At 45.9% G+C, this 21,495-nt stretch overlaps 1 protein-coding gene across 1 annotated transcript; it reads left to right on the top strand.

Moving 5' to 3' along the window:
• The first annotated feature begins 2,794 nt into the window (after nt 1-2,794).
• On the top strand, nt 2,795-21,495 carry LOC138780359 (X-ray repair cross-complementing protein 6-like). The gene is made up of 13 exons (XM_069956697.1): nt 2,795-2,900; nt 9,683-9,776; nt 11,116-11,225; nt 12,780-12,918; nt 14,009-14,263; nt 14,379-14,562; nt 15,927-16,113; nt 16,200-16,368; nt 16,619-16,780; nt 18,211-18,340; nt 19,462-19,562; nt 20,336-20,449; nt 21,088-21,495. Exons 2-13 carry the CDS (start codon nt 9,695-9,697, stop codon nt 21,285-21,287), a joined length of 1,833 nt encoding a protein of 610 aa, XP_069812798.1. The 5' UTR covers nt 2,795-2,900; nt 9,683-9,694; the 3' UTR covers nt 21,288-21,495.

Below are 21,495 nucleotides of genomic sequence, written 5' to 3'. Positions count from 1 at the left end.
AATCAGTGCATGGCCCGGCCAGGAGTCTCAGATGCGATGGGAACATGGAGCAGGCAAAGTATCTTCCCTGCGGCACTTACATACTCGCAACAGGATGACAATCCTGATGTGAGTATTTAATCCCATTGACACTGACAGAACAGACATCCACAGCGGATTTCGCTGTGAACTTGCAGCCTTATATCCGCTGCGGATACGTTACGTGTGAAACTAGCCTAAGAAATATATTTACTTAGAAAATTGGTGACGTGTTCAATACTTATTTCACCCGCTGTAAAACATAGCAAAATATTACCATCTTCTCCATGTATCCAGATGTAAACACTTGGTTCCAGAGCAAGAATAAATGACATATGCCGTACCGGTACGCCATCTTGCGCAGAGGCTCTATAAAGCAACCTAACATCTAATGATGGGCAGTGATCACAATGCTGCCCACCATTAAAGGGGAATATCAAGGCTTAGAAAAGATGGCCGCTTCTTTCTTTTGGATCATATTCTTTGTATTCTCATTCCCATCACTGTCCAGTAAACAGTACAGAAGTAACAAATACAAACTTATCAAATGTACCAGTATTATCAATTATACCAGTATTGGTATATTACATACAGTGTTGTAAAATAAGTCGTGTATATATTACAAAAAATGGCACACATAGAGAACAATAAAGAAGCACTGCAATGAGTTCTCCTTCTTCCATTTTTTTCTCCCAACATGTTTCTAAAGTGTCATGGGCGATACATCTATAAAGGCAACAGGTGAAAACAAAAGAAAGAATAGAGAACAAAAAAGAAAGCAGAAACATCAAAAACTTGCCTGCTGTACACTCCAGCTCCTCTCTCTTCTCTCCTCACAATTACAAGCTAAATACAATGTATAAAGATATCTGAATAAGTATGTGCATTACCAGTTTGGGTACATATACCGGCAGCACTCCTCCTCCCCCCGTCCCTATATCCCCACTCCCCTCCTTGGCACCATGTACAATACTTATATATAAATGTACTCTCTACCTAGTGAGAGCATTGCTGAGGTCTGCAGAAGGACTGAGCTTGGTACACCAGGAGCGTCTAACCACCGCCCCCATATCGGCTGAAATTTACAAAGGCATTTTCTTTTAAGATGCACTCCCCCTTTCCAACCTGATAACTGTATGATGCCATTTTCTGCTGAAATTTGTGCAGTGTCCCGCCCCAGTCACTGATTGGCTGAGCAGGCAGTCGATCATCCAGGTACATGATGTTGCAGCTTGAAAAGCTACAGACGGCTGGTGGCTGTCAGCTGGACCAGGGACCGAGACTACAAGGCACGAGGACAGGTAATAATAATTTATTATTAGAGATCAGCAAATTTTCAGTAAATAAAACAAAGTGCTTCATTATCCCTGCAATCTGCTCATCAGCTACTGCCTTTTAATTTATTGCCCCTCAGTGCCATTCCTCCCCAGATGCTGGGAAAAGCTGGACCCAGTCCTGGGAAACGTTCCAAGGACTAGATCCAACTTTTCCTAGCATCTCTATTTATTTTTCACAGGACTTCTCCTTTAAAGAGAAACTATCATTAGGATACAGTGCCGTGGATCCATGTAGTAGTAGCAATGGTAAAGTGGTGCTGGAGAAGGGTTGAGCCCAGAGAAGCATAGAAAGTAGGTACTTTGCACTGTTGATTGCAAATTAAAGTAGTTTAATTCACATTGGTGGTAAGGCAGATAAAAAGTAATGTTTCGGTCTCCATGACCTTCATCAGACTCCTCATGAAGTGAGTGTAAACTGTTGTGATGAGAAGTCCTGGTAATACAGCTTTGGAGGACAGCTTCAGTGCTTGGTAGAGGTACAGACTGACAGATCCCGGCATCCGTAAGGAAAGTGTGCCGGCTGTCGGCGTGATGGCGGCAAAAGCCGTGCCTGGACTTCATCCTCTGCGTTGTTTTTGTGTAGATTGTAGTTGCATTCATATGCTAATGAAGGTGTTTGGTGCACTGGGGGTGGGACTATCACCCTCACTGCCCCACCCTTCTAATGAATATTCATCTAGAGCCAGAGTGACCCCCCCCCCCACCATACTCATTAGGAGGGGCAGGCCGCCAAGGGGGATCAGTGCACAGAGGGTGGGAGTCCCCCAGTGCACCAAACGGCCTCAACATAAGGATTCACCTACAAAGTACAGGAAAACTGCACTGAGAATGAAGGTGAGAAACTTACCTCAGTGCCCTATAGGGACATAACAACATGTTAGAGAAGGTGGCCACTTACCAGATGCCTTCTAGCTGCTTACCTAGAAGAAGGACGGAAATAAATAATTTCTAGGATTTTCCCTCACCTGCCATTCACCCTCTATGCCTGTAGGTGGCAGTATAGAGCAGCAGCAGTGAATGCAATCAGCTTATTACCAGGTTACAGTAAAGTGACAGCTATACAGATCCATACACAGAGGTGACACAACATACCCAGCATGACAGGGCTCAGGCGGCGGGCCAGGCCCCGAGAGAGGTCGTACACGTACAGCTGCACCGGCTGCGGGCCCTCAGCTTGCTCCATGCTGACACTACAATCCGTACAGTTCACCACGGCCCGGGGATCCCGTCTGACAGCCCGGCAACACAAGGCGGGGCTTACCCTAGCCAGACACGCCCACTGCGGTGAGGCCAGCCAATCACAGAGACCGGCAAGAAAGCCACAACACAGAGGCCAGAGAATGTAGGGATGTACCACGCCCACTTGCACTGTCATGACCAATAGGAGTTGCGAACTGTTGGGCAGTAAACGTGTTGATACATCATGCCACGCCCACTAAGTAACGGCGCGGAGTGATGACGTATGCGGCTCAGAGTCTCTAAGTTTAACCGGGAAGGAAAGAACGCGAGGTTGTGTGATTAGCGGGAAGTGGGGGCTGCGCTGAGGTATTGTAATAATATAACTGAGGTATTGTTATAATATAACTCTGTGCGATTATAGTAATAATATCCCCCACAACAATGCAAAGCATGACTTACTGGAGTCACGTGTAACGTTATAACCGCGATAACCAGAGCATAACAAGCCTAATGCGAAGTTTCCCTCCTTCTGCCAAAAGATGGCGCTCTGCCTGCCTTCATTACACTGTAGTCTCAACTAACGTTATATAAGTCATTAGTACAAGCAAATATAAGAAACTTACTGTAATATATCTTATCAGAAAAACGGGCCTCTTTCTCTCCTCTCCTAAATCATCATTCACTAGAATACAGCTCAAGTCAGTTCCATAAAGGGCCATCAGGTGCACAGAGGGATAGAATTACATGCTGCCTATAGAAGTCTATGAAGAGGGGGAGGATGCAGCCAGAGAAATAGGCTATAGGAGCTTTTAGGGAACATTAACTCTCACCCTGGGGCTGGACTTGCACAGTCTTAAAGGGGCTTTACAACGTAAAGTGTCTCTGTCGTTTCACAAAACTTTTGACATGTTATAGAGATAGGTCAATAGTTTTGATCTATCCAAGTCTTCAGACCCATACCCATCGGTTGATACCGTGCTAAGCGTGGTCCTCTCCTGGCTCTGTGTCTCTTGATCAGTTGGACTTATAATGGAGCCTGATTGAGAAGTCTGACTGATCACGTGATACAGAGCTGGGAGAGAACCGCACTTAGTGTGGTCTTCTCCCGGCTCTATCTCCCAATCGGTCTGAACACTCAGACCTGGACTGGTCAAAACTTTTCACTTGTCACTGTGACTTGCCAAAAGTTTTGTGAAATGACAATGACACTTTAATGTACCTTGTCCATTACCCCATGATCAGTGATAATTGTGAGATTAAAGGGGTTATTCAGCATTAGGAAAACATGGCCACTTTTTTCCAGGGACAGCACCACTCTTGTCTCCAGTTTGGGAGCAGGTTTTGCTACTCGGTTTCATTAAAGGGAATGGAGCTTAAAGGAGAAGTCCGGCGAAAATTTTGTATTGTCCCTAAAAGTTATACAAATCCCCAATATACACTTATTACAGGAAATGCTTATAAAGTGTTTTTTTCCCTGCACTTACTACTGCATCAAGGCTTCACTTCCTGGATAACATGGTGATGTCACTTCCTGGATAAAATGGTGATGTCACGACCCGACTCCCAGAGCTGTGTGGGCTGTGGCTGCTGGAGAGGATGATGGCAGGGGGATGCTCAGTGTCCCTCCGGTGCCCTGTGTCCCTCAGTGTCCTCCTGCCATCATCCTCTCCAGCAGCAACAGCCCCCACAGCTCTGGGAGTCGGGTCGTGACATCACCATGTTATCCAGGAAGTGACATCACCATGTGATCCATGAAGTGACATCACCATGTTATCCAGGAAGTGAAGCCTTGATGCAGTAGTAAGTGCAGGGAAAAAAGCACTTTATAATCATTTCCTGTAATAAGTGTATATTGGGGATTTGTATAACTTTTGGGGACAATAACCCCCCGTCCGGTGAGCGCTGCACGTTAATGTCCTGTGTGTGCAGGGCCGCCGGTGTGCACACGGGAAGTGGAGAAGCAGCAGGGTCCAGGGGAGAATATTCCTCAGTGTCCCATACCCATACACCCCTGCCCGCCCCCTGTATACCCATACACACCTGCCCGCCCCCCTATATACCCATACACCCCTTCCCGCCCCCCTGTATACCCATACACCCCTGCCCACCCCCCAGTATACCCATACACCCCTGCCCGCCCCCTGTATACCCATACACCCCTGCCCGCCCCCCTGTATACCCATACACCCCTGTCCGCCCCCTGTATACCCATACACCCCTGCCCGCCCCCCTGTGTACCCATACACCCCTGCCCGCCCCCCTGTATACCCATACACCGCTGCCCGCCTCCCCGTATAGTAGAGGAGATAGATAGATAGGAGAGTGAGAGATAGGAGATAGATAGATATCTTCACAGCGTGTCAGTGCAGTGCCATCTACAGCCTCCTATAATGTGCCACTCATAATGTCCCCATAACAGTGCCTTTGTACTGTCACCTATACATACTACATACCCATCATATGTACTCTGGGTACCTATAGTACATAGCTATATACCTGTGTATACACGTCCTGTAGTGTGCGGGTTGGTGCTCATTGAGTTACTGTACTTTTTTTTAACTTTATTGAAACAAACTATCCCCAGTTTGGCACGGCCAAGTGGGTGTGGCTTGTAAAGGGGTGTGTCTTACAAAGGGGGCGTTTCATAGTTATCTTCCAATTATCGTTACCGCAGCTACATATGCGATAAACCGCGATATTGATTTAGGCCAATATCGCCCAGCCCTACCTGGAGACCAGAGTTGTGTTGTTGTGTTTTCTAATGCTGGATAACCCCTTTAAAGAAGGTATTGAGTTCCATGATGCCAATAGAAGTCTATGAAGAGAGGAGGGGCAGCTGGAGGGAGGCAGAGAGACCCCAGGAGCTGTCAGTGAGCGTTAGCTCTCTCCCCAAGCAGAGAGACCCATCTCCCCGCCCAGATGACTTTAAAGGGTAATAGATCGCAGACAACTGAAAGTTACAGAGGAAGCTTGTAGAAGGGTAAACTAATGAAAAACGTGCTACCCCTCATGTACACACACAACATCTGATCCTGACAGGCTATGCTCCCAGCGCTTCCTGCTTGGAGCTGAGAGAATTTTGGAAAATGAAAGGACAAGAATAAAAAATCAACACTGGATTCGGTAGATCCTGGTTTGGTGAATCTTTGCTGAACTCCTGTTACACCTGCTGGAGAGGTTGCTCAGTCTTGAGACAGATCACTTTACTGAGGGATCTGGTTACAGTTACTTTATGTTTTGCAGAATGTTATTTTTTTTTAGCCTTTAAGGTATGTTCACACTGATTAAATCAGACAGAATTTCGTGGCGGAACTCTGCCTCACTGCTTCTCTATGGCAGACCGCACGCTCCTCCGCTGCCACGGCTCTCCTCTCAAAGAAGTGACGTGTCACTTCTTTGAGTGGAGAGCGGCAGCAGCAGAGGAGTGTGTGCTCTCCCATAGACAGGCTATGACACAGTGAGGCAGACAGGAATTCCGTCTGATTTACTCAGTGTGAACACACCCTTACAATGCACAATGTAAGATCCTCTGTACATGTAACACAGGCTGAAAGTATTCATCTCCCTCTAGGGTCTCTTCATTTTGTCATGTCAGAATTTTGTTTTTGTAATAAAGAATCACAACATTCATGCTTTGATGTCGCTACAATTTTAACCTCAACAAGTAAAAATTGCAGCAACTACAGTGACTCCTCTCTACACAAGTACAAGACTCTTAGGGTACAAACACACACGACTGATCCGCAGCTGCTTTCTCGCTGCGAATTCGATGTCAATCCTGCTGCGAATATGTCTGCCCATAGAGATTACTGGGCAGGGATCCGCTGCGGATCAGTCGTGAGTGTTTGTACCCTTAGGGTACAAACACACTTGACATCCGCAGTGAGTTTCTCGCTGCAGATCCCGTCCCTGTTTACTCAATAGCAGACCAACTCGCAGCAGGGATGTACATCCTGCTGCGAGTTTGTCCGCAGCCTGCCCCATTAACCCCCCGCCTGCCGGAGCTAATACTTCACCTGATCCCAGCCCCGGCTTGCTTCGGCGGTTCCCGGTGTCTTCACGTCCCGCTCGGCCAATCAATGCGCTGCGGCGGGGCAGCGCACTGATTGGCCAGGCGGGACGTGCAGGGAACCGCTGAAGCAAGCCGGATACATCAAGTGTGTTTGTACCCTTAAAGAGAAACTATTAACAGGTTAGGCAAATCCAATCTGCTGCTATGCCCTTTTGTGCACGTGACACGGAGGATTAAGGTATTTCTCTTACCTTTATCCTCTGTGCTGTTCCTTTGCACCTAGTAGTTAGATCCTTATGCTATATGGTAGGGCTGGGCGATATGGGCAAAAAATAAAATCTCGATTTTTTTAAATTTTTTGACGATTCTCGATTTAAATCTCGATTTTTTTCCTTTTTTGCTAAATAAACAGAACATTTTCTCCCTGCAGCATCAGATACTATTTTAATATTTTAGACAACAACTGTATTGATTTCCAGTGTAACAGAGGCCCCATATATGTTTGTGCCTCCATCTACGTAGGGTGTAGTAGTGGAGGTATAGTGGATAGGGGGTGTAGGAGTGGAGGTATAGTGGATAGGGGGTGTAGGAGTGGAGGTATAGTGGATAGGGGGTGTAGGAGTGGAGGTATAGTGGATAGGGGGTGTAGGAGTGGAGGTATAGTGGATAGGGGGTGTAGGAGTGGAGGTATAGTGGATAGGGGGTGTAGGAGTGGAGGTATAGTAGATAGGGGGTGTAGGAGTGGAGGTATAGTGGATAGGGGGTGTAGGAGTGGAGGTATAGTGGATAGGGGGTGTAGGAGTGGAGGTATAGTGGATAAGGGGTGTAGTAGTACAGGTATAGATGAGGGGTGACTGGGGTAAAACTGAAGGGGACTGGGGTGACACTAAAGGGGACTGGGGTGACACTAAAGGGGACTGGGGTGACACTGGGGGACACTAAAGGGGACTGGGGTGACACTAAAGGGGACTGGGGTGACACTAAAGGGGACTGGGGTGACACTGGGGGACTGGAGGGACAATGGGGGACACTAAAGGGGACTGGGGGGACACTGAGGGGACTGGGGGGACACTGAGGGGACTGGGGGGACACTGAGGGGACTGGGGGGGACACTGAGGGGACTGGGGTGACACTAAAGGGGACTGGGGTGACACTAAAGGGGACTGGGGTGACACTGGGGGACTGGAGGGACAATAGGGGACACTAAAGGGGACTGGGGTGACACTAAAGGGGACTGGGGTGACACTAAAGGGGACTGGGGTGACACTAAAGGGGACTGGGGTGACACTGGGGGACTGGAGGGACAATGGGGGACACTAAAGGGGACTGGGGGGACACTGGGGGGGACACTGAGGGGACTGGGGGGGACACACTGAAGGGGACTGGGGGGGACACTGAAGGGGACGGGGGGGGGACACACTGAAGGGGACGGGGGGGGACACTGAGGGAACAATGAGGGGATGGGGGGGACACTGAAGGGGACTGGGGGGACACTGAAGGGGACTGGGGGGGGACACTGAAGGGGACTGGGGGGGGACACTGAAGGGGACTGGGGGGGACACTGAAGGGGACTGGGGGGGACACTGAAGGGGACTGGGGGGGACACTGAAGGGGACTGGGGGTGACACTGAGGGAACAATGAGGGGATTGGGGGGACACTGAGGGGACTGGGGGGGGACACTGAGGGAACAATGAGGGGACGGGGGGGACACTGAAGGGGACTGGGGGGGGACACTGAAGGGGACTGGGGGGGGACACTGAAGGGGACTGGGGGGGGACACTGAGGGAACAATGAGGGGATTGGGGGGACACTGAGGGGACTGGGGGGGGACACTGAGGGAACAATGAGGGGACGGGGGGGACACTGAAGGGGACTGGGGGGGGACACTGAAGGCGACTGGGGGGGGGACACTGAGGGAACAATGAGGGGATTGGGGGGACACTGAAGGGGACTGGGGGGGGACACTGAAGGGGACTGGGGGGGGGACACTGAATGGGAATGGGGGGGGACACTGAGGGAACAATGAGGGGATTGGGGGGTGACTGGTGCAGCTGGAGGTGATTGGAGCAGGAGGGCACATACATCTCCTCCTCCTCTCACCTCCACACACACGCTCCCCTCCCGGCCAGATATGGAGGTCCCGGGTCTGTGGAGGAGGAGGCCGCAGGGACTACAGTAGGTGGTGATCGCATAGCTGCAGGTCACGGAGCTATACAGCGGGAACGGGGGTCTGCACCGAGCCCCCCGATCCCGCTGTATAGCTCCAGGACGAGCAGCGCCGCGATCACCACCTACTGTAGTCCCTGCGGCCTCCTCCTCCACAGACCCGGGACCTCCATATCTGGCCGGGAGGGGAGTGGGACGCTCAGTGGAAGGGGCGGGGGCAGATCAGCGGCGGCGCTGTCAGTGGCTGGAGGCCGCCGGCACTGCACCGCCCCTCTCCAGCATCTTCTCCCCGCTCACCCACACCGCCCCTCCACAGCTCTCCCGCCGGCCCGCACCGCAACCCCCCTTCTCTCAGCTTCTCCCCGGCACCGCAGCCCGAAATGATTTTTTGTGAAAATCGAATTTACGATTTTCACAAAAAATCAAATCGATTTCAACGTTCTGGACGATTAATCGAATTAATTCGATTAATCGCCCAGCCCTACTATATGGGTATTTTGGCGCATTGTGGGTGGGGCTACCACCCCCAGAACACCAATCAGGCGGCAGGTGAGCCGCCTTGGGGCAGATCTGCGGGCTGTAGCTCCGCCCACAGTGCTCCAAACCGCCCAATTAGGATGATGGTCTAACTACTAACTGCATGGGATTGGCACAGAGGATGAGTAAGCTGTTTCTCTTCTGGAAGAGAGCTAATGTGCTCATGTTTTTCCTCTGGAGCATTGCATGGCCTGTGAGACCACACATGCCTATTGGTTCTTTCCTCAAGGAGACTCATAACTTCTTCAGTCTGATAAAAGCTTACAGACACTGGAACGGCCAGGTTTAGTGGAGAAGTGGAAATTTTCATTAAAATCCCTGACTTTTCTTATGTTAGACATATTTTCTTGTTTAGCTGACAGTATTTTATTTACACGGTTTGGTCCAGTTTCAATAACTTTGTATAAGTTTATCATTGTCTTTTCCTTGCAGATATCTGAAATAATGGCTGAATGGAAATCCTTCTATGATAAAGAAGAGGGTGATGAGGATGAAGAACAGGAAGAAGGAGAAGGGGAACCTGGCGGTAAGGATTTCTGCTGGAAAGGTTAGGGTGAGTTGACGACAAACTAAAGTAGGTCGGCATCTCCATATAAAATCCATTTATAGAAATTCCATAAAATTCTTAGAAAATGTCCAAAAGAAAAACTGTACATGAACATGCAAAGCACATGATCTAGATCAATAAATGAATTTTATATGGAGATGCTGACCTTCTCCAGTTTGTCTTCATACAAATTCTAAGGATTGGAAAGTCCGACGGCCATGCATCCACCAGGTGAGATTTCACACCACAGCTGTGCCCTCACTGTGCAGAGACAGGCATTGGCCCCATAGACTTTAAAGGGGTTGTCCAGGATTAGAAGAAGCACGGCTACTTTCTTGCAAAAACAGCACCACTCGTGTTCATTGTTGTGTGGGGTATTACAACTCAGCTTCATTCACTTCAATAAAACTGAGCTGCAAAACCCCACACCCAAACTGAGGACAGGAGGGGTGCTGGTCCTGGTAGAAAGCAGCTATGTTTTTCTAAGCCTCAGCTAGTGAATTTGGGTCATTTTCCAATTATATACATGTTTAGGGGCCAGACTCAAAATTGCAGTAAACCAACTTTTTGGGTCTGTGGGCCAATGCCTGTCTGAGCACAGATACATTGGTGTTTTAGTTTGACAGGTTACTGACCAGTACAGGCACACAATCGTGGTGTGAACCCAGCTTTATATTTGTTTGTACCATTTAGTAGTTGTGTTACATATATTAGTGGAATGGGAACGAGGAGCAAGCGAGCTCTGACCTGACAGGTCGCCTCTCGCTTGCTCTCTACATTGCCCCATGTAATAGGGACTTAAGTGTGAACATAGCCATAAACTGCATGTGCTAAGCTTTCCAAAGAAAGCCCAGCAGACTCAATTGCCACTTTTGTCCCTTTGTTCAAATTATTGATGGGGGGGGATCTTAGCAGCCAGACCCCACCGATCACAATTTTTGGACGTGTCACTATGACTAGTCATCTTGTCTGAAAGCTTTTGTACACTTAAAGAACCAAGGGATTTGATCTTTACGTTCATCATGCGCACCCCCCATTCACATAACAGACTCTTCCTCTGAATGGCTTTGACCACCTTATACCTATGGGGGCCTGTTATGCCACTGATTCCAGGGACAGTGCTATAAAGCAGTATTGTGTTCTTGTACACACCTACATGTGAGTTGTTTTTGGGCTTGTTTTATATTAAAGTGCACACTGCAGATTCAGCATTTAATGGTTTTATTATTTTTCTTTACGTGTTTCTTTATGTGTTTGTGCGTTTACTTGTGCAGAACAGTCATTTTTACTTTTTGTTTGTGTTCCTTTGTTGGACAAGAGTTTCGCTACGGAGGCCGGGACTGTCTCATCTTCCTCGTTGATGCGTCTAAACAAATGTTTAAGAGCCTGAGTGATGATGATTTACCGCCGTTTGACATTGCTCTGCAAGTAAGGATCTGCCGCTTGCACTCTGGTCCTTATCCGTATCACTTCCATATCTATCCCCCCATGATACAGAGCCAGTGTTATTTTAAAGGGGTACTCCGGGTGGAAGGTGTTTTTTCAACAATGGACAATGGTGCCCACTACCTTCCCAGCTCCAGTGTTGGGGCCTGCATCATGCTGCTCCAGTCCCCTGGGTCTCCTGACTGCTCACGTCTCAGAGGGACCTTGAAATGTTGTCAGGCCCACCCAGCCATTCATCAGCAGAGGCGGCACTCCGCTCCATGCGCTGAATGGCTGAACAGGCCTGCCAACATCTAAAGTTCCCTCTGAGACATGAGCGGCTGGGAGACCCAAGGACTGGAGCAGCATGATGCAGGCCCCAGTGCTGAAGCCAGGGAGGTAAGTGGGCATCATTGTCTGTTGCTGAAAGAGCGCTTCCTACCTGGAGTACCCCTTTAAGTGGACATTCAGGTGGTTTTGTAAAGTATGCACATATTTTTAAAATGAAGCATGCTTCTCATTTAGCCATTTTATGGATGGTGGCCATGTGTATTCTCGTGTCAGGCCCTGTCTATCTGTAAAACACCTACTCTGTCATAGACTGTGTTCAGTTCCTTGCAGTACATAGGTGTATACCTTAGATGTAGGCTGCTTTTCAGATGGTAACATAGCTTTACATGTGCCATCAGAAAACTGTCCAGTCAAGCCCCATAGTGGGTAAAAAAAAAATTAAAAGAATCGCCCCAAAATGGAACCATTGAAAAATATAACTTGTCCTGCAAACAAGACGTCTTAAAGCGACTCTTTACCCATAATCTGACCCCCCAAACCAGCTGCTTTAAATCCAAGATCTGTCCTGGGGTCCGTTCGGCAGTTGATGCAGTTATTGTCCTAAAAAAACAACTTTTAAACTTGCAGCCCTGCGTCAAATTGGTGTGGCCTAGAGTGTCTGTGCCCTAGGCTTGCACCACCTCTCCATCTCTCCTACCCGCCCTCCTCACCATTAGGAATGCCCTGGGCAGTATTTTTTCTAGTCATCACTTGTGTTAACAGTGCACAGGTGCCTTAGCGATCCAGCACATGTGCAGTGCTCAGACAGGTGGTGAATAAGAGAAATCTTGGCCAGGACATTTCTAATGGAGGGACGGAGGAGGGTCAGAGGGGCGGTGCAAGGCTTGGGCACAGACACTCCTGGCCATGCCAGTTTGACACAGGGCTGCAAGTTAAAAAGTTTTTTTAGGACAATAACTGCATCATCTGTCGAACGGACCCCAGGACAGATCTTGGATTAAAAGCAGCTATCCGAAAGTACAAGTGGTTTGGGGGGGACAGATTGTCGGTACAGAGTCGCTTTAACTCTTTTGAGAGGAATAAACGTTATTGGCATAAATGAGATAAAACTCAGAATAAAATGTTATTTATACTGTACGATAAATTATAAAAAAGAGGTATTCTCTTTATATGTTATGGTTCTCAAAATGCAGAGATGTATAAATGACAATGCCGACGTATGACCATCCCGCACTTATCACTGTTTTGCCTTTGGATGTGTCTTAGTGTATCCGCAGTGTGTATACCAGCAAGATCATCAGCAGTGACCGCGATCTCCTGGCAGTGGTTTTCTTTGGCACTAAGGAAAGCAAAAGCTCCGATGTTTTTAAACACATTTATGTTCTTCATGATTTGGATACACCAGGTAAGAGGGTTATACCAAGATGGGATATGTAACAGACTGAGCAGTAACGTGACATCACAGTGGCCATCTTCATTCTGATGTGTTTAGGCCTGCAGAATCTAATGTTATTGTCTATTTATACACCTATAATGGGGGAGATTTATCAAACACGGTGTAAAGTGAAACTGGCTCAGTTGCCCCTAGTAACCAATCAGATTCCACCTTTCATTCCTCACAGACTCTTTGGAAAATGAAAGGTGGAATCTGATTGGTTGCTGGGGGCAACTGAGCCAGTTTCACTTTACATCATGTTGGATAAATCACCCCCATAGTTCTACCAAATATGTTCACATTTAGGCTACATGCACGTAAAGTAAAATAAAAGCAAAATAGGCAGTAAAATAAGGGGAAAGTGTGTCAGTCTTTATAATCTAATAATGTGCTACATTAAAGTCTGTGGAAAAACGCCTGATTTTTATTCCAGTACTTATCAGCTGCGGTACGTCCTGCAGGAAGTGGTGTATTCTTTTCAGTCTGACACAGTACTCTCTGCTGCCACCTCTGTCTGTGTCAGGAACTGTCCAGTGCAGGGGAGGTTTTCTATGGGGATTTGCTACTGCTGTGGACAGTCCCTGTTAAGAGGTGGCAGCAGAGAGCACTTTGTCAGACTGGAAAAAATATACTACTGCCTGCAAGTCATAAAGCAGCTGATAAGTACTGGAAGACTGGAGATTTTTAAATAGAGGTAAATTACAAATCTATATAATTTTCTGAAACCAGTTGGTTTGAAAGAATAATACTTTAACCAGACTACCCCTTTAATGAGGCATGATAGCTGACAAGGTAATAGTCTGCCCCCCTGCTGGTATCTTGCGCCTGTTCTATTGATAGTACATGCATACAATACATTCTAGGCATTGGATGGTTTTCTAGTCAGCTATCCTGTCTTGCATGCGTATCCTGGATATCTCACTGCTCCTTTGTCCCTCCATTGTGACGTTCCTGTTGTGACTAGAAATTATCTGGCCTCTTTACAGTAGATTGTAAGCTTTCATGTATTATAAATGTAGCTTGGCTCTGGGTCATTACTTGTTGCTGTATGTGAATATAGGTGCAAAGCGAGTCTTGGATTTGGATAAATACAGAGAAGAGAAGGGAAGAGAGTACTTCTCTGAAACCATCGGCCACTCATCGGAATTCTCGCTGGGGGAGGCTCTCTGGCACTGCACAAATCTCTTCAGCAACGTCAAGATGAAAATGAGTCACAAGAGAATAATGTTGTTCACCAACGAGGATAATCCGCACGCCGGGGATTCTGCCAAAATCACACAGGCCGTGACCAAGGCGAAGGACCTGCGGGAACTGGGTACGGCTATAAGTTTTCTGTTTGCATGGTTTGATCATTTCAGAAAAGTTATCTATGTGGTTACAATCTAGAGACGCGGCAAATTTCTAAACAGATGTTTGTGGTTTTTTTTAAGGGATTTTCTTGGACCTCATGCATCTCGAAAAAAAAGGCGGTTTTGACGTCTCTCGGTTCTATCGTGAGATCATAAATATCGATGATGATGAAGACCTTGGCGTACAGTTTAAAGCTTCCAGAAAGCTAGATGACCTCATGAGGAAAGTGCGAGCCAAGGAAAACAAGAAGAGATCATTGTGCAGGTAGAGGGCCAACAATTTACTTTCACTTTTGAAATTGTCAGCAGTTTCATAGACTTGCATGGCAATACAAGTCTATGGGACTTCCAGCAACATCATACAATGTTACAGACCTCTCCCACTGTGCACCTGTGAGATACCCACTGCACACTACGACTTCTTTTAAAACTTGTGTATTCATTTTGACACCTCTTGTCCTGTGCTAATAGCCTACAGTCCATACAGTGCCTGTTCATGGCACAAGACGTCATGCATTATCAGAGAGAATCATGAAAACACAAATCAGAAAAACACATCATTGCCCATTGCCACCAATCACTGCACAACTATAGTGTCCAATCAGGAAACCACTAGAGCTGTCAATCAGAGGTGAGAGGAGGGGCAAGTAAAGTGCTCAAAACAGAGAGATCTGGGTACCTAACTAAAAGAACCCGTCTACTTGACACTTACCATAGCGGCAACCAGGACATCAAAAAATGTATTATAAGCCTTGCAGGTTGCATGAACTAAACATTAGGTATCAGTAAACTTCACTGTTTTGTGTAGATAAAATCACAAAAATGAAAGGTATATCATGAATATCATAGAGAAACATGGCCTCTTTCTTCCAGAGACAGCACCACTCTTGTCTCTAGTTTGGGTGCAGGTTTTGCAACTCAGTTCCATTGAAATGAATTGAGTTTAAAGGGGTTATCCAGCGCTACAAAAACATGGCTACTTTTCCCCCTCTCTTGTCTCCAGTTCAGGTGTGATTTGCAATTAAGTTCCATTTACTTCAATGGAACTGAGTTCCAAACCCCACCCAATCTGGAGAGAGGGGAAAAAGTGGCCATGTTTTTGTAGCGCTGAATAACCCCTTAAATTGCAGACCACACCTGAACTGGAGATAAGAGTGGTGCTATCTCTGGAAGAAAGTGGCCATGTTTTTCTAACACTGGATAACCCCTTTGCAATTGACCCAGATATACTACACCTTTAAGTAATTTTTCCTCCCTCTGCTCGGATCTAATCCGTTGCATTCACTTAGTTACCGTCACACCAAAAACACTTTTAGGCTATGTTCACTTAACCTATTTTTTAACGAAAAGAACCGTCGTTTGCCGTTAAAAACAGTCTTTTTTGTTCATACTGAGCGTTGCGTTCAAGTCAGTGCAAACAGCGGCCGTTCACACAGTGTATTGAACAACGACTATTGTTCGCTAGGACCGTGAAAATAATTGACATATTTATTTCCATCCGTTCTGCATTGATTTCAGTGCAACAACGGCCATTGTTTTTGAGTACCAAACAATAGCTGTTGTCCGTACTGTGTGTGTAAACCTTACACTGTAATACTAGTAGTGTTCTAATGGTTTTCCTCATTGCAGACTCCCTCTAAAGCTGGCTGATGACGTCTACCTTACCGTGGGAATATACAGCTTGATCCAAAAAGCTAACAAGCCAGCCCCTGTAAAGCTGTATCGAGACACCAACGAGCCTGTAAAAACTAAGACAAGAGTATTCAACAAGGATACAGGTAGCCTTCTGCTTCCTAGCGACACAAAGAAAGCTCAGGTATGTAAGGTGATGGCGAAAGCGCAATGATATAGACACTTCGGGAAATACCCCTCACAGTCTCTCACTCATTTCTCTGTGGCCAGACATATGGTAACCGGCAGATTGTGCTGGAGAAGGAGGAGACAGAAGAGCTGAAGAGGTTTGACGATCCGAGCCTTGTGCTCATTGGCTTTAAGCCTGTCATTTTGCTGAAGACGCATCATTTCATCCAGCCGGCAAAGTTTGTTTATCCAGAGGAGTCACTGGTCAGTGGTAAGTCCTATACCGGATACAGAGAAATAAGAGCGTCACCTACTGGGGATCCTGGATACTAATAGAAAAGACGGCCATATACATACTCCATGTATATTACACTAAATACACAGTCCCATACTATCTCCTGCATATCACAGGTGTTAGCTGGCAGTCATTTACATTACGTGTATGCATAGTGCAATGCACAGAACCAATGTTATAGCAGTGTACCTGCTTGTATATGATACCAAATATTCTTTCTCTTTAGGTAGCAGCACATTATTCCAGGCTCTGCTCATTAAATGCCTGGAACGACAAGTGATGGCTATTTGTAGGTATACTCCCCGCCGAAATACACCACCTCGCTTTGTGGCATTAGTCCCACAAGAAGAGAAACTTGATGATGAAAATGTACAGGTGAAACCTCCAGGTGAGTAAATTACGGTACTTAAATTTGGTGTTAAGCCTTAAATCTGTATGTTCTGCAGTGCTTGTGTATTTGTCCTTTAGAGGCTCCCATTTTCTCCCATACTCTAAAAACAGACTGGGAGGATAAGGAAATCTGTCACTTCTAGATCCTGCTTAGAGATCTTGTGTCAAAGAGACAGAGCTGAGCTGCAGCATGCATGGCTTCTCCCTTCCCTGCCTTGCCTGATTGATGTGCTGGAAAATAAGCCTTGTATGTCAGTTAGTCAAGGCAGGAATGGATGGGGGAGGAAGGGATATGGCGTGCATGCTGCGGCTCAACACAGCCTCTGACACTTGAGCTTTGAATATGATCTAGAAATGTCAGACTCCCTATAAAAGGTAATTATACCTTTTGAAGTCGAATGGAACTTAACGCTTGAAGGGCAACTCCAGCGGAAAAAAAATCAACTCAAATCAAAAATCAAATCAACTAGCGCCAGGAAGTGACAGAAATTAGTAATTTACTTTTATTAAAATTATCTCCAGTCCTCCAGTCATTATCAGCTGCTGTATGCCCTATATATATATATAGAGAGAGAAAGGTAACAAGAGCCCAAGACTTATTGTGTTTGTGGAAAGTGGGGGAAAACTCCCAAGGAAGAGCTGCTGTAGAGCAAATTGCAGAAAAGTTCCAGGTGACTATAATAGAAAGGTGTCAGAACATCCAAGGCATTGCAGCTTGTCGTGTATGGGGCCACAGACTGGTCAGAGTCCCCATGAATGACCCCTTTTCACCAACAAATAGTGCCTACAATTGATACATGAGCATCAGAACTGCACCATGGATCAATAGGAAAAGGCAACTTGGTCTGCTGCATCACACTGATGGACAGGTCCCTGAGGAAGAGATGGCACCAGGATGCATTCTGGGAAGAAGTGTGATGCTCTGGGCAACGTTCTGCTGAATCCTGTCATCATGTGGATGTTACTGCTCCACGTACCACCTACCTTACCATTGTACAGTCCAAGTCCATCCCTTCTTCCAGCAGCAGAATACCACCCCAGCCAACTGCAAAAAGTGTTTAGGAAAGGTCTGAGGAACATGTCGTAGAGTTTAAGGTGGTGACCTGGCCTCCAAGTTCCTTAGATCTCTATCTAATCGATCATCTGTAGTCTTATCCATGGTGGTTGCACACCTCAACTTACAAGACTTCAGGATTTTCTGGAAACATTTTGATGCCATTTATCCCAAACACCTTTCTCCATGTATCTATGAGTCAGAGCTATTTCGGGAATCTATACAATGTTAGGCTGTAATGTTGGTGTATACTCTGGTTAGTAATAAAAAGAGCACTTTTTATTCTTTTCTGCTCATGCTATTCTATGTTCTTGTCTCTTTGTTGATGAGAAATGAGAAATAACACAGCAGTAACACTAATATTCCTGATTTAGGTTTCAATCTCATTTACTTGCCATATGCCGATGATATTCGCAAACTAGACTACCCCGAGGTGATTCCTCCTAGCGAAGAGCAGGTGGATAAGATGAAGGCGATTGTCCATAAGCTGAGATTTAAGTACAGGTATGTTGGGGTGGATATTAGTGCATCACTGTTAGATAGGAGCCGGAATAGTAAAGTAGAATCTGACTTGAAAATCTCTCTCACTTTTCTGATACGAACAATGGCCACTTGTGTTGGAAAAAGTGTTGATGAACAATTATGGATACAGCTCTTGTGCCTCCATTGACTGTGATTAGAAACTGATATTCTGGTGACAACTTTACAGTACAATACTGCAGGAGGAGACTAGAGGGATCTCATTCAGAGAGATATTCCTACCTTAGTTTGTTATCCCCTATCCATACCTGGACCCCCACTGATCCTGAGAGCGGAGACTCAATCATCCTGCAATGAAAGGAGCACTTACCTAATTTTGAACTGTATGGGGCCAATGAACGCATACTAGTTCAGCACTGAGAAATATGTGGCAGACTCATAGAAAATGAATGAAGCGTAGGCTAAGGTGGTCACACAAGCATGGTGAGGTTATTGCAGGTGGTTGGATCAGTGGGGATCTTTACGGTTGGACCCTCCCAGTGATCAGCTTGTTATCTCCCATCCTACAAATAGGGGATAACAAGCTGAGATCACAATACCTCTTTAGGCTACAAACACACAGGGCAGATCATTTGCAGTGAAAGCCGCTGCGGATCCATTGCCTGTAGTTTCTATGAGAAGACATACTCTTAGCGAGGTTGACATCCCGCTGTAAGTATGTAAGGAGACCGCCCCTTTAACCCCGCGTCGGCCGCAGCATGCTGTACCTGTTCCAAGTTCCAGCTTGCTTTGGGGGCTCCCGCCGTCTGGATGTCCCTCTTAGCCAAGTAGTGCACTGTCCTGCCGCAACGCATTAAAAATCCGCTGCGAGAATGCAGAGCCATAGGGCATAACTGTACCGCATATCGCAGTGGATTTTGCTGCAGCGGGAAATCCACTGCGAATGCGAAACGTGTGACTAAAACAATACATAGTTGATTGTTATTTTTTTTCATCTCTGGCTGGAGGTATACATTGTGTGGTTTTAGTCATGTTACATACAGTATGAATGGATATGTTTTAATATTTGCCATGAGACATGTATGCACAGTATAATATTTTGCCCCCACTCTTCTTACCAACCCATTAATTTCATGACTGTCTAGGAGTGACGCATTTGAGAACCCTGTACTACAACAACATTTCCGTAACCTGGAAGCCCTCGCCCTCGATTTGATGGAGCCAGAACCTATTGAAGATCTAACATGTAAGATTTACCTGGCTTCCTCCTCATTGATCTATTATCCTAATGTGGTATAAGTGACATGCTTTATGTATTACATGAGCATGAAGATACTTATTTTATCATCACTGGTGATGGTGGAAACGCAGCTCATGTGGGTGCTCGATCGCCATGACTTTAAACGGGTCATCCAGTATTAGACAAAACACAGCTACTTTCTTGCAAAAGCAGCACCATTCCTGTCCTCAGGTTGTGTGCGGTATTACAATTCAGCTCCATTGACTTCAATGGAACTGAGCTGAAAAACCCCACACCCAGATGGAGACAAGAGTCGTGTTGTCTCTGGAAGAAAGAAAGCCATGTTATACACTAATTATGGGAAATGCACATATAGTGCTATTTTCCTCAATCAGACAGGCTTCAATTTCTTTAAAAAAAATGATGTGATGTCTCAACCCAGTCTATACCTGAAGGGTCCAGGAGGGGGCGCAGTATATGTACATGTAAAAAATTATAACTTACCATTTACATGTAATTTCTACATATACTGCGCACCCTGCTGGACCCTTCAGGTATAGACTGGGTCGTGACATCACTTTTTTGTTGTTGTTGAGAAATTGAAGCCTGTCTGATCCACTAAATTGAGGGAAATAGCAGTATATGTGCATTTCCCCTAACTAGTGTACATTAGGAATTTGTCTAACTTTGCTTATGAAATAACATATTAAAAATACATTTTGTCCCAAGTCGTCGTAGGGTTTGTATTTGCCATGACACTCTAACATGTTTTTTTCCAGTACCAAAGACAGACATGATAGATAATCGATTGGGCTCTCTGGCAGAAGAGTTCAAAGAATTAGTTTACCCTCCTGGATATAACCCTGAAGGCAAAGCCGTGAAAAGAAAACAAGGTGAGAAAACCAGCACATGTAGTTTAATGGTTTATTGGTATTGCATTGAATGCAGTACTGGCGTGCATCGGAATACTAGACCGAATTTCGGCAGCTCAAGTTATTACAGAAGACTGAGGGCACATGGTAAGGCAGCGTTTTAGCACATCTTCTGGGTGCTGCTAGTAGTGTTACAGGAAAATCTGAGTGATTGTTCTCTTTAATATTATATTTGATGGTTTTTGTTCTTTTATTTGATATAGGCCTGTATTGTAGCTCCCCTGCACAGATAGTGACCAGGAATTACCACTGTGTGTTACAAATCCTTCTGAAGTTTGGTGGGGGATCCCATAAGTCACACCTCCGCCAAGCATGTTATGGTATATAGACATTCTTGTATATCATTACATTGTGAGATGAGGATATTCCATCAATGGGTTTATCCAGGCTTAGAAAAACCTAGCGGCTTTCTTCCAGAAACAGCGCCTCCCCTGTTTGGGTACAGGTTTTGCAGCTTAGTTCTATTGAAATGAATGGAGCTGAACTGTAATACCACACACAACCTGAGGACAGGGGTGGTGATCTTTTTACAACAAAAGTATCTCTGTTTGATTTCTAATCCTGAATAATTCCTTTAAATTGTGTCTCACTTTTTCTAGGTGGTGATGGGAACCAAGCAGTAAAGAAAGCCAAGACCGAAACCTCCATTTCTGAAGCAGATCTCAGAGCCCACATCAAGAATGGAACACTGGGAAAACTCACCGTACCCGTGTTGAAGGAATTGTGTCGTACTTTTGGGTTGAAGGGTGGAAAAAAGCAGGAACTTATGGATGCACTTATAGATTACTTTAAGAATTGAACCTTTATGTTTCCAATTGACAAATACTTTTATTTTTTTGTATGACATTCCATTGCTGTTACTATTGTTAGTTTCCAATATGACCTGATGACACTTCAGTTTATATATACTGTATAAAGCAACATATATTAACATGGTTACCATCTGACCTCTGTATCCAGATGTAAATACTTGGTTCCAGAGCAGGAATAAAGTTTTTCTTTTGTAT

This window comes from Dendropsophus ebraccatus, unplaced genomic scaffold (genome assembly GCF_027789765.1).
Source record: "Dendropsophus ebraccatus isolate aDenEbr1 unplaced genomic scaffold, aDenEbr1.pat pat_scaffold_819_ctg1, whole genome shotgun sequence".
NCBI lineage: Eukaryota > Metazoa > Chordata > Amphibia > Anura > Hylidae > Dendropsophus > Dendropsophus ebraccatus.
Note: the sequence above shows the minus strand (reverse complement) of the source record. Positions and strands in the feature narration are given on the sequence as shown.

Coding starts and splice junctions, on each gene's coding strand:
- LOC138780359 (XM_069956697.1), top strand. CDS start 9,695: ATGGCTGAATGGAAATCCTTCTATGATAAAGAAGAGGGTGATGAGGAT. Junction 16,369..16,618: donor AGAGGAGTCACTGGTCAGTG/GTAAGTCCTATA, acceptor CTTTCTCTTTAG/GTAGCAGCACATTATTCCAG. Junction 19,563..20,335: donor ACCTATTGAAGATCTAACAT/GTAAGATTTACC, acceptor GTTTTTTTCCAG/TACCAAAGACAGACATGATA.